This window comes from Chroicocephalus ridibundus, chromosome 11 (assembly GCF_963924245.1).
Source record: "Chroicocephalus ridibundus chromosome 11, bChrRid1.1, whole genome shotgun sequence".
NCBI classification, from domain to species: Eukaryota; Metazoa; Chordata; class Aves; order Charadriiformes; family Laridae; genus Chroicocephalus; species Chroicocephalus ridibundus.
The window spans coordinates 20670534-20683871 of NC_086294.1; the positions used below are offsets into that span (position 1 = coordinate 20670534).

The 13338-nt window shown below is 41.6% G+C and overlaps 1 protein-coding gene across 1 annotated transcript in view; it reads right to left on the minus strand.

Annotated features, from left to right (window-relative positions):
• Positions 1-4335, minus strand: part of CLINT1 (clathrin interactor 1) — a 52749-nt gene extending 48414 nt beyond the window's left edge. The window contains exon 1 of the mRNA XM_063349150.1: positions 4110-4335. Within this exon, the coding sequence (XP_063205220.1) occupies positions 4110-4150 (41 nt within the window). The 5' untranslated portion in view covers positions 4151-4335. The remainder of the gene's footprint in view (positions 1-4109) is intronic.
• Positions 4336-13338: the final 9003 nt, after the last annotated feature.

The window sequence follows — 13338 nt, forward strand, 5'->3', positions numbered from 1 at the left end:
TAACGGTGATTCTTAATATCCTGTGTTTTCTTCTGAAAAACTTACGGGGTTTTCTTTGTAGAACTTCCCTAGAAATTTCACAGGGAACACAAACCACAACACGTACTTGTCTAATAAGATTAAAAAAGGAAGTTACCAAGTTGCCTAATACTCTAGATTTCCGTAGCCAGGACTCCAGAACTATATCTCAGCAACTACAATACCTTTTGCCAGTTGTGTTATCACACAGTAGGGAGATACTTTGAGGTTTTGATTATCAAAGTACAGACGCACCTATATGGATAGAAATATAACTTTTCTCATATAAGCTGCTTCTACACAGTACTGGCCAGCCTGCAGATCCTTAGTCTCGTGCAGCCCACAAGCAGTTCAAATGCAACACTTAACCTCGAGTTTCACCATGACAACCACAGGGGCTATTTCAAAGCACACATAGGGTAACCTGACCACCCAGCTACAGGAGCCGCAGAACACCCGGGACAACTGTCACCAGGTCATCCAGAGACAAAGCTAGAAAACCCATTGTGCAGCAGAGCAGTGGGATACCTGGTGACCAGCACACTTCCCACCTGCCAAATGTTCTCAGAGCTCACACTCCCACCAGCTATCTAAAGCATGCTATGTGTGCCTCTGCACTCTGTCACATTAAGTTGTGGGTATGCAGCTTGTTAGGTCAGAAAAATTGGCCACCTCTTGCATATAATGCTTAGGCTACATATTTCTACCACAGACTTAAGTCTATGACAAAACAGAATCTAACAAAAGTCTACTACATTACTTCAGGAGTGACTCAGAACTGCCACCTGACTCACTAACTTTGCACCATCCTGGACTTGAGCCATCAGAAACCTCTGCCATTTAAACTGAGTTTACTGTTATAACGCAAACAAGTTGAGCACAGAGGGCTACATTTATATAGTTTACTTTCCAATTCAGTTTTGACCTACTGGGGAAAAAGAACCCGTATAAATAAACCGATAACATCTATTTTAGATGTTTACCTTCTGAAATTAATCTATTCACATAATAAAATAGTGTGAAATAGAATTTATTCCAGAAGAAATGAAAAAATTTAGACCTGCACCTTCTAAACAAGCCAGAAACTCAACATAATTCCACGCACGTGAAGAACTCTCACACGCATTGCAGTACCTGGGAAGAAACCGGAGAGTGAAAGAAGTTTGACGTTTATTTAGAAACTGCAAGAATAAAGCTTAGGAAAAGCAAATTTTACTAGGCACAGACAGGCTTTATTAGTTATTTGGTTTAAACCCCAAACAAAATGCCCAGTTAGAAACAAGGTATTACTGTTCAACTGCAACTAATCACCGCACTTTAAATTTAAGGAGGGGGAGTTATATTAGCAGCTAAGAACAATGAGGTTAACAAAAGGGAGAACAAGACACACAAAGTATCTTGTCACATCTTTGAACAGTTTAATACTCTATCACATAGTCTTTCTAAATTTCATATATAATAGGACCACCATTTAGTATCAAAAATAACTGTCTTATGCACAAAAGGATGCAGATCCATACTTTTGAGTTTCTAGAAAATACCAAAATACAAATAGTAGAGGCGATTACAGTGTGAAGAGAACTACAAAGCAAAGTTCACCTAATGAACTCAACTGCTTAACTTCTATCACACAGAAGAAAACATAAATACCAAATACTTCAATAATACTAAATACAAACTGGAATTTTTACTGGGTATTTTGCAGTTGTTGACTTATTTTTTGGTTCTAAAACTTTGAAGAATTTTAATAGGTTACCATTTTTACTTGGGTTTTTTGTTGTTAAAGTAGCCTGCAGACATTGAAAAAAATAATTAATAGTAGCTTAACTATATATCAATGTTTGCTGAACTTTCACACACCAAAAAAATCTAAAAATTGTTTAATCAGGTCCTCCACCTTGAAATATCTCTGACCTAACCAACCTCTCAGCCACCTGAAGCCCAAATAAGGATAAAAAAAACCCAGATGAGTAAGTTGAAATTCTAAGATGATAAGTATCAGCTGACTATAGATCCAAGATGTAGAGCTAACAACCACTAAAAAGCTATTGAAGTTTGAACTAGCAAAATCTCAAGCTATTTGCACATTTTCAAAATGCCCATATAATCATATTCCTTTTTTAAGGAAAGAAAGAGACTTTCTTCTTAAAGTTCAGTATGTTCCTGCCACAGCATCAGCAGTTATTTATGAGGCAGATAATATCACTTAGCCTCTTCTGCAGAGAATTTTTTAAGTCATGGCATTAAGACAGAAGACATTATGACAAATCTGCACCACACACAATGGGACTATTGATTTTGATGTCTCTAAATACTATTTACTCTGTAGGCTCCACTTCCCCCCCATCCCCCCCCCCCTTTTTTTTTTAAATACACAATCTGCTTTATTTGGATAATGTTATTCCCAGAAACTAGAGTTTATTCAAAAGACATTTTTGATTATTTGAAACGTCGACTTCTTGCACCTGGTTTGGAAATCAAGTGTCTTTTCTGAACCAGATTTTGATGTACTGTTTGGCTTAATAACTTATAAAATATCCTTAAAAGTAAACATTTTAAAAACAGTGACAGTGTTATAATGCTATAGTGATCACTAATCCTACACAAATAAACCTACATAAGGAAAACTTAAAAAACCCCACATTATTTCCCTGAAAGCATCCTTTTAGGTCCTGGAACTCAAGACAGGCCTATTTGGGTTGTCCTACTATATACTGCATTTCTCACATTATTAAACCTAATTTAGCAAGGGCTGACTTTGCATGCAAGGAACTGTAAAAAGTTCCTCAGGAGAAGTCTCATTCACGGTGGTTTTTAAATGTCATTGATTCTTGGCCTAGAAAAGTCTCAGTCCAGTATGCAGCATCATAAGCAAAACACCTGATTATCATGAATAAGTTGCTGTTTCTCTTCAGTTTATTGTCTTTAAGCATATATATAAAAAGCAGGTCAGTTTAAGAAGTGTTTGGAGAAACAAAAGTAAAAAATGTTCAAAATGGAATCTCGATTTTGAAAGATTCACCCTTTGACTTCTAAGGCTAGACACAACTATAAATTCACATAACCTCAGTTGGTATATACTAATCTACAGACCTTCAGCCAGCTATTCCTCTAAGTAGTTCACAATTCATGGAAAAGCATTCCAAGTTTGTCCCTAAAGATTTATTATTTAAGGAGACAAAACATAACTTAACTTAAGTTCTCCACCATATCAAATTTTTCCCATGACAAAAATAAAGGAGTGGCTGAGAAACACAACAATAACGTCATGTTATCAAGCTGCAACACGGTGATCATGATAACCAAGACCACAGCCAAGTTTGCAGTGGGAGGAGGCTCTACTCAAGGAAATAAACTTGCAAATATCTGAGCTGTTTAAATGTTTAAGGGGGGGATGGAGCATTTCACTACCCTACCATGTTCCACCTCTGGAAGACCCAGGGGTAGTGAGTCAATGGCAATCGCAACAGTGACCTGTCCTTCGGGAGGAGGAAAACACTTAGAGAGCATGTGGTGACTTTGGGAGCACTCTGAAAATTTACTGTTGTACAGGTGGTTCTTCACTCCCCTCCTTCTTCCACTGACCTGTCTGTTTCTTCTTAAGGGGCGTAGGGGCCACGACAGGAGCCAACCCAGCAGAGAGAGATTTCAAAGGCTTCTGTACCAAAATAGGCCCACAGCCCCGGGGACCCTGGCAGAGAAGGGGGCACCCAAAGAAGAAGTGCAGCTCGTCGAGAGCTGGAAGGGCCCACACGAGCCCAAGAGGGGCGGGAAAGCAGCCAGCCATAATGGAAAAGGCCACAGACTACCTGGAAAGCAGCCCCTGCCTGACAGAGGGGCCAAAGCCGGGCCGTGAGGAGGGGCACGGGAGCACAGCGGGCAGAACCCCGGGAAGGCGGGAGGGCGAGCAGGGAAGGGGTCAGCTGGGCACGGAGAGGGTGGTGAGGCGGCCACCTCAGCAGGGGGAGGGGCAGCGGCCATGTTGTGAGGGGGGCCGGAGGGGAGCACGGGCCCGGCTGAGGGGCCACGACCGAGCCGCCTCGCGACCCCCCGCCCGCCGCGCCCCGCCCGCCGCGCCCCGCCGTACTCACGCCTTGTCCACCAGCTCCCGCACTTTCCACATATTGAGCATGGCGCCGACCGCCTGGAGACCTCCCCGGCCTCGCTGCCCTCCTCCGCCGCCGGCCCCAGGAGGCCCCGCTAGCCGCGCTCCGGGCAGCCGCCGCCGCGCCGCCGAGCCAGGCCCGCTCCGGCTCGCTGCCGCCTCTGCCCAGCGAGGGACGCGGCGCCGCTCCCGGAAATGGAGAGTGTCACGGCCGCGGGGCCTGCTGGGAGATGTAGTCTTCCCGCCGGCGGGGCGGGGCGGGAAGGCCGTGGCGACCCGCAAGGCATGCTGGGAGCCGGGCGCCAGCCGGGCGCGCAGCCTGCTGGGAGTTTTAGTCTCCGCCGAGGGGCACCGCCTCTGCGCGCAAGGCCTGCCGGGAGTTGTAGTGCTGCGGCCTTCCCTGAGGGGGAGCGGGCCGGGCCTGGCCTGGCCTGGCTTGGCTTGGCTTGGCTTGGCTTGGTCTGGTTTGGCTTGTCATGAGGGCTCCGTAGATACTGTCACATAGTGGCGGGGCCGAAGCTTTGTGCCCTCTTTGGCTTGGGGTGCGGGTACAGGCCGGCTCTGACGCACCCGCCCTCACACGCATCAAGCCTGTGGTGAACTTCTTGACCCACAGCAAGGCACAGCGGGAAGAAAGGTCTGTGCAAACAGCTGGTTAAAGCACAAAATACAGGTGCAAAAGTTATGTCTGACTAGAATATGGCATAAAATACTCTCGTTTTATTGCAAGGAATGCAATTAAATGATAAGGGCAGTATTCTGTCTTTATGACTACCTGTTTGCTGACCATGCTGACGGACTACAGTGAATTTGGGGTGGACTTTCTGGATTCTCCTGCAGGCCGAGACCTGGATTGCTGCAAGAAATGCGACACAGGAAAGCGGATGAAAAGGAGCAGCATGTGCACTAAGGTAGCATAGTCCATCGTGGCACAGCACATGCACTTCTTGATAAAGATAAGTCAATTGACAAAAAGCCAAGGAACAATCACATACATTAGAGCTGCCTCAGGAGAATATCCACTGTTTTAACATATTTGTCAACAAGCATTGCAAGACCATCTTCAAATATTGCCTATGCAGGGTATTGAAGCGGCATCATAGCTCCCTGGGTATAATGAAAATAGTGAAGTCAGTGGTGTTATAATCAGGATTGTCAGACAGTTTCATTACATACATTTACTTTTGTTCTATATCAACTTGTTTTCAATGTGAGTTTTGAATGACCAGTCATGATGGAGGGATTTTCTTCTCAAGAGAAGTCTGTTGGCTATTTCTTGGCAAGTCACAGAACATGAACAGAGTGCCTGGGTATTATAGTTAGTTAACAATATATTCTTGATGTATATTTCTTGGTTTTGTGCTTGTGTCATAAGTGAACATATTTTGCCTAAAGAATATATGTATCTGTAAACTTTTACCCAAAGGCAACATATATCTGTAAACTTTTTGCCTTTTAATTGTTTAGTCCGAGCAAGCAAAAACAGGCATGAGAAAGACCAGTTGCATCTTCACTTACTGCTCAAATAACAGTCACCTCTTTTAAAAATTGGTGGTTCTCTGAACTATTCTGGAAAACTAAACAGCTGTTCACCTGCCCATTTTCTGACATCCCATTATATCTTTTTACATAGGTACTTTCATGGCTCTGTCTCCTGAACATCTCGGTGAAAGCTGTTTGAATACAAGAGTATCCTGAACGGATCATCAAATCCAGCATCCTCAAACTAACAGTAGTAAGTATTAGATGTTCATGTAAAGAATGTAAGAAGTGCTGAATGTGGATTGATCAGTCCCCAGGTACATTTTTCCTATTTTCAGTTTTCTGTAGCTTAGGGACCTGGTTCTGGAGTATTAGTACTAAAGCTTTCTATTTATGAGCACTGGATGGACTTTTGTTTTATGAATTTAACTGATTGCTTTTTGAATCCTTTTAGATTAGCTTACACAACACCTTGTGGCAATGAATTCTGTGTTAGAACTGTTGTGTGGAAAAATAGTTCCTTTTGTATGTTTTAAATCATCTGCTTAACAGTATTACTAGTTCAAGTATTATGAGAATTAGTATATAAAAATTTCCTATTGCTCCTTTCCTTGTCAGTTGCGAATTTAGAAATCTGTAGTTTTCTTACTACACTGTTTTCTTCACTGTGCCTAAGACTTGCAGTATACTTAAGTTTCTCCTTGTTCAGAAGTTGCGCCATACCTTTTTGATTCATCTGTATTTCAAACTGAAGGGGAAGAACCAGAACTGCATACAGTAGTGAAGACACTGAACAACCTAGACGTGTTTTATGGGTTTTTCTTCTCAGTTTCCTTTATAAAAGTTCTTAACACAGTTTGCGTTTTTGAATGCTAGTAAACACTGAGATGATACTTTATTCTGCAGCACAGCATCTATGGTGACTGACTGTGGTTGGTGTTTAACTGAACTCAGCACCAGTATTGCTGTCCCCACAAATGCAGGGCACATTACCATGTGCCTTTCCGTTGTGGACTGGGAGGAGCGAGATCCTCAATTTCATATTCTAACACCTGGCAAAGCAATCTGGATGAAAACTCTCGCTCTTTGATATCTGCCCTTCATTTTTTTCTGTGAATAAACTGAGGACACTGGTTTTCAGGACTAGGAGAAGAAATTTATAACCTCTGTTTAAAGAAAAAATAATATAAAGTATGATAATTGGAGCTTACAGAAACACAACTTTTCTGATTTGCTAGAAATGTTGTTATTTTTAAATTTGGCTTCAGTCCATATTGGATCAAAATCAAATTTCTAAATACGTTTCTGATGAACTGCAAGTTCCCCAGATTCTGCTGTGGTGCAATGAAACTGATGTTCTTGTTAGTGCTGGTTTTCTTGAGTAGCTGCGAGCAGCTCCCAGAGTTCTGAGTGCTGGAACTGACCTGCCAACTCATGACGGGCAGTTTCCAGGATCCGGACTCTTAACCACACCTAAAGGTGCACAATCCCCAAAGCCAAATCCACCCGTTCCTCCCTATTTTCCCATCAGGGATGACATTTGGACTGAAACAGTTGGGGATCAATAAGCCATCATTTGGTTGATTTGGTTGTTTGTTTTTTACAAATCTTTGTTCCTATGTGAAAAAAATTACAACGCACTGTAATCATACACTTCAGAAAAAGCGAATAGTAAAGAGAATATTTTAGATGCAGGCATAGGAAAATAACAGTATATGCAGAAGAAAGAGAATGAAGCTGGAATTTAAAAGCAGTTAAGATGAAGGTGCGTATCTTTTAAGCATCACTAGCTATGTCTGGATGCAGTAATGGGGCAAGGAGAGACGACTGGCATTTATTGTCAATTTTAAGGTATAGTAAAAAGCAGGTCTTTATGTGAGATTGAATGCAACATGACTGACAGTAATTTTGCCATCCCCATTCTGTCAGCTACTGATAAAGTGCATGAGCATATGTATAATTTCTGAATGATGTGAAGACACTTTCTGGTTCATAAGTAGTTCCTTTACAAGAAAGATCTGATCAATGTAGGTAGAGGGAGTTTCAAAGCAATGCAATATTCAGCATAACAGGTAGTAGTTGTAACATATATCATGTAGAGGAACTGTACTTTATTATAATTTGAGCCATCAATTACAGGAGAAGCAGTTAGAGAAATTGAACTAATTTGAACACTGCAATAGAGTTTGCACCTGGCTATTCCAGACGTTAATATGGGCCATTTGGTGCACAAAAAGTCTCGCACATTCCAAATGCCTGGAGAGCAATATTGTTGTTAATATCAACCATATTAATGCACAGTAGAGAGATGTCCAAGTCAGTGATTAATTTACAATTAAAATGTAGAAAAAAAAAGAGGAATGTCAAGGAAAATCACATTGTCGCAGGGGAGGGGGGCAGTGGCACAGGCTGAGACAAACTTTTCATTTAAAGCAGTATTTGTTTTCATGATTTCATAAAGCTCCACTTTTTACCCACTTACACAGCTGAAGTCTGAATTTCGTAAAGTCTGTTTGTTCTAAGAATTAGTCAATAGGGCAGAAGTAATATTGAAATTATGTTCTCTGCTTGTAGGCTGGTTAGTGTTCCAGGCTTTTCTGAACAATTGCAGCTTCTCCAAATCCGTCTTTCTGTAACACATCCCATACACACAAACATATCATGTTACAAACAGAAGGTCACTAGGTGGGCTGTTTCGGAAACTGTCTTCCTACTCTGACATAGAATGGTTCTGCCTCTGGTAAAAATGGCAAAATCCTCCAGTCGCCTCCGTGATTGTAAAACTGCCTATAAAGCTTCCACCACTCAGCACCTGAGTCTGTATCACACTCGTATCAGAAGGAAAGAGTCTTGGGGTGCAGGCGGTAACAGGGAATATTGGCAGTGCATACCCCCTGTGGGAACTGTGGGGAGAGTGAAAAGGAGACTGTGGCAGTGATGTGTGTGGTTCCAACTTCATCCCTCCTAACACTGTCCTCTTTCCCCCTACGCGGAGGTGTTCCACCCATTTACTAATAGCATTTGCATGTCCAGGGCCTGTCTGATTCATTATAAAGGAAAATAGGTAGCAAATTTATTCAAAGTTTTTTAAGTGAAAATGATCCTATTTTAAGCTTCAGAGACAAGGCTATAACTTATAACTGCCCATGTTACGCTTGTGGAAGACTGGGAGTACTGGGCAGAAGTGGTGACTTATCTCAGAAGCTGGGACGACAACTCTGCCCCTCAGACAGCTTCTTCTGCCAAGATAACAGTAGCATTTTTTTTTTGCAGGAAGGCCCTGCAGGGAGGCTGCATTGAATGTTAACATCAGTCTGTATTCAGCCCTAGTGCTGCTTTATTTTTTAGCCTGAAGAAATGAAGGTTGATTCCATACTGTGGTCATACTGTGGATTTTGCTCTGTCTCCTCACAATCTTTTGAAACAGTTGAACAATTTCATTTAGACGAGACACAGGTGCTTACTTCTAAAAGAAAATTACAAATCTATGCAAAATTCTTACAGATTTTCTGAAAATGACAGAGTAGGAGAGACCATATTGTTACTGCTCCTGAAAAAGTAGTGCAAGCTGAGCTCAGCCCTTAAAGGAAAGCATTTAAGGTCAAGGTTCTCTTCTCAGGGTTCTCCATTGTCCAGTAAGCAGTAAATTCTGGCTTTTCCTGTGTCTAGGGCATTCACAATGTTGTTCTTTGTTGTGGATTCCCTGATGTCTAGAAAGGGGTGAATTCCCACTGCCAATATTACCATTTAATTATTAAACCAATCAACTATGAGACAAATGTCCCCAGGGAAGCCGTCTTCATTAGTTCCACTTTTTACAGAACTACTTGGGGGTTTTTTGGTTTCTCATTTTCTCCCACATTAGCAATTGGCAGTGTGTGCATGGCTCCAAATTAGGATGAAAATGTGGGGTTTGGGGATTGCCAACTAACGGTTGATATTAGATGTTCTGAGTTTTCCTTCAGGCTGATGATGGGGCACTATCTGACACTTCTTGGGGAGGCTTTGGAACCATAGTTTCTAAAACGTTCCCACTGTTAGAAGTGTAAAATATGGGGAACTCCCCTCTGAATTATGTCCTGATGTCACAGCTATCTCTGTCATGCCCCTGGACACCTCCTTTAAGTGGCTGTAGTACTTTCCAAGGGAAATTTAGGAGTTTGTATTTGAGAACTGATCCTCGGAGTAGAATTCTCTTAGATGAACGATGCATGATCTTTATCTCTCTCACAGAAACTCATCTCCAGATTTTTCAGTCTTTTAAGTCTGGAGTCTTTAGCTCCAGTATATTCTAAGAATCTAGAGCCTGGATTGTTGCTGGTATTTGCTATTATGCAGCTGTTCCAGTAAGTTCTTTTGTCCACTGACAACAATCCATCTCTAGCATTTAAACTATACAGGAGGAGGAGAAAAGGACAGGCCACTTCTGCTTTTTGTAACAGTTAGCCCTTGACAGGTTTGTCTTGGTTAGCAGTCTGGGTTTGAAGTTCCAAAATTCCTGTGACAGTGGCCAGAGTTAGAAAACTGGTAGCAGAACAGGGCTGAACCAGAAGCACATGCCAGACCAGTGAGGTCAGAATTCTTGGGTATGGTTGCAGTCCGTAAGTGTTCCCATTTGTTATGTTGTCAGTTTGACTGTAGTCCAAGTCACTCAGCTTTGTGCCAGATCCCAAACCAGAAAGGTCTTGTTTGCCTGGTTTCCTAAGGATACAAGGCTTATGAGATCTTGCTGTCTCTGTGTTTGTGTCTCTCAGTCCCCTTGCAATTACTGTTGAGCCAATTTCAAACACATTAGATACAGGGGTGGCAGGCTTAAGGATATGAGGTTATGTTTTGTGAAAATGCACAGCTGTATGGAGAGATACACCATATGAATACCCCTGTAAGCATGTAGTAGGAGTAGAAAGGCTGCAGTAGGAGTTCAGCTGAATAGCTAGGAATCCCCTTGGAGAGCACTGTTACTAGTGTTCCCGTTTCTGAGGGAGTTTGTTCATTCTTACAAACAGGCGAATCTAACCACAAGACACAAAACTATACGAAAACAGATCTCATTTATTGCTCACCGAAGGCCTTGTTTCTCTCTGGCCTGGCTGCTCTCATAGGTATTAACTAGTATGATACATGCCTTGTATGTCGCATCAGATAAAGCCTACTATGGCTTTTCATCAGCTATGAACAATGACAGGACAGTTGTAGTCATGCTTCCCTCTCAACATTACTAAATAGCCCCCTAAACGGGTGAAAGAAATAGCAAATCAAAATAATCTTCAAGCTATGGTCCAGGGCAACTGCTGTTTGGTAAGACAGTAAAACATGGTCAATGAAATCACTGCAACTTTATCTCTTAAAGGTCATACATACATATTTTCGTGGATACAAACTAACAAACAAAAAATAGGGAGATATGAAAGCAGTGTTTGAACAGCCAAAAATTAGTCTCATTTTTATTTGGCTGGAAATTAAAACTGCCGTGGCAACATTTCACAAGATGGTCTTCAAATTCCTTTTTCATAATGTTTAGCTGGACTTGGATCGAAACACAGTAGATGGAGACATTTTCACAGACTGGCAGGCTGGGACTCTCCAGCCTGGAATTATCCAGTCAGTTTTAGTCAGAGCAACTGGCTTTCTACCTCAAAGTGTGAGACAATGCTTTAAAATGCTGCTTCCCCCCACTCCCCCCAATAATTTTTAATTACATTATGTTCCAAAGAAAAGAATGGAAGAAAGTGCCGCTGATTTTTCTATGTTCAAATAAAATAATAAAAAAAGCTGTTTAATGAGTTTCTTTTCTCTCTTTCATTTCACATAATAACGTATATGCATCAACAGGAAAACAGTGCAGATGCAAGTCCTGTAATGTAGGGCTCCCACCTTAGTAACTTCTGTTAGGGGGAGGAAACGGTTCTGCGGCAACTTTTACTTCCATGCCTCCCTCATCCTTCTTTTCTATTTCAGTTGCTTGCAAGGAATGTGGTTGTTTTGGTTCACGTTGTTTTGCAAAAATAAGGCTTTAAAAGCTGCTGTTGACTATTAGTATTTTACAAAAGCAAGCTGAAAGCACCATCACCAGCATAAAAGCTACTGAGGTTTTAATGAATTAAAAGGAAAGTTGAAAGAGCAAAATCAATCTCAGAGGTGAAATTGATGCAGTTTGTTGTCAATTTAAGTGAATGTCAGATGGAAAAAAATACCATAAATGAAGAGCATGTATTTTTTGTGCTGTCTGCAAGAACCAGATTTGATCCACTGGGATTTAAGTGGACATTTTCTTGCAGCATTGAGTAATCTTATCCGCAGTCATTTACTGCAGCTTCTTTCTCAGGATTATTTGGTACTGGCCACCATCAGGTAAAAGACAGTGAATTAAACACATTGATAATCTCCAGTTCCAAAGTTCTTCTGTGAGGTTCTTGACAGTTCATTCAGTATTGAAGTTACTGGGTCTGGGACCTTCAATTTTTAGATTCTGACAAAGAAAGTGAGAGCTACCATCTGCTCTTTCTCTGAGATTGAGGACAGCTTTGGGAACAAAGTGATGCTCATTTCCAACTGCCTGTCTCCTTCTTCTGGAATAATTGCCAGACAGATCTAAAATTTTGCCTTGCACGCAGTACCATCCAGTAAAACAAGTATGTTGCAGAAGACCATAATGCAGCGGCCTGGTTAATTTTATACCAGTTGTTCTACTGCTTTCTTAATTTGCAATAGTTTCAATTCCTCTCTTGTTCCCATTGGTCTGGCTTTTATTTGCAGTCTCCCCCTGTGTCATGAATGTAATGCTTACATTAGGATGAAGGTTGAGGGCTGAGTTGAGAGAGAAGATATTAGCTGCCCTTAAGCTTTGAGGTGCTTGTTCATTAGAGTTCATTAGTTTGGGAACTGCTCGCTGTTTTGGAAGAAAGGAACAGAAGAGAGTATAAATGCTGCTAGCCTGAATAAAAGATTCTGTTACTGGAAAGAGAAAAAAACCCAAAAACATTCACAACAAAAACAAAGAGGCAAGAGCTCTGGAGAGGCAGGAGTTGTCAAAAAGCCTTCCCCATCAAACAGACTTCAGAGAACCACAGCAGACGGATTTTCAGTACCAGTCAAATGTAAGAATGTAGGAAGTTGACATGCTGTCCCTTGGAGAGCCAAGGTATTGACAAAAGACATGCAAACTTGAAAAATGTACATTTGTGAAAAAATCCATCCTGACAAGTGACTGCACTTAAGTCGCCAAATGGACTTCACCCGTGGGATGAAACTCAATTATTGTTGCACATCCAATGAATCCGTCCATGGAGAAAGCACATGGCCAATAAAAAGGAACCGTTCAGTAATCAGATCTTTCAAAAACTATTTAGCTCTTTGCCACTGAGTGCCTGCTATAAGCGACGTGTATTTCCCTGCAAACCTGCTTGGGTCCTTGACTAGCTGGTTAGAAGTACTGAGCCATTCTGAGCTGTTCTGGAGCACAAACACATCCTGCACAAGCCATTCAAAAGAATTTCTCAAATGCTTGTGAGAAGACATTCAACATCTCAGCTTCTTCAATTGCAGTTTGTATTTAGCACATATGAAGAATGCTTTTGTGTTTGGAGATATTTTTGATACTGGCAGTAGGAGCTATTTAATACTAAAAGGATTGTGTTAAATGGTTTAGCCCAGAGAGTCCCAGTCAAAGCTCCATTAAGTAAGAAGCTTGCAAGCTCTAAGTCATTCAGACAGTCATCCATTTTGAGTGAGGA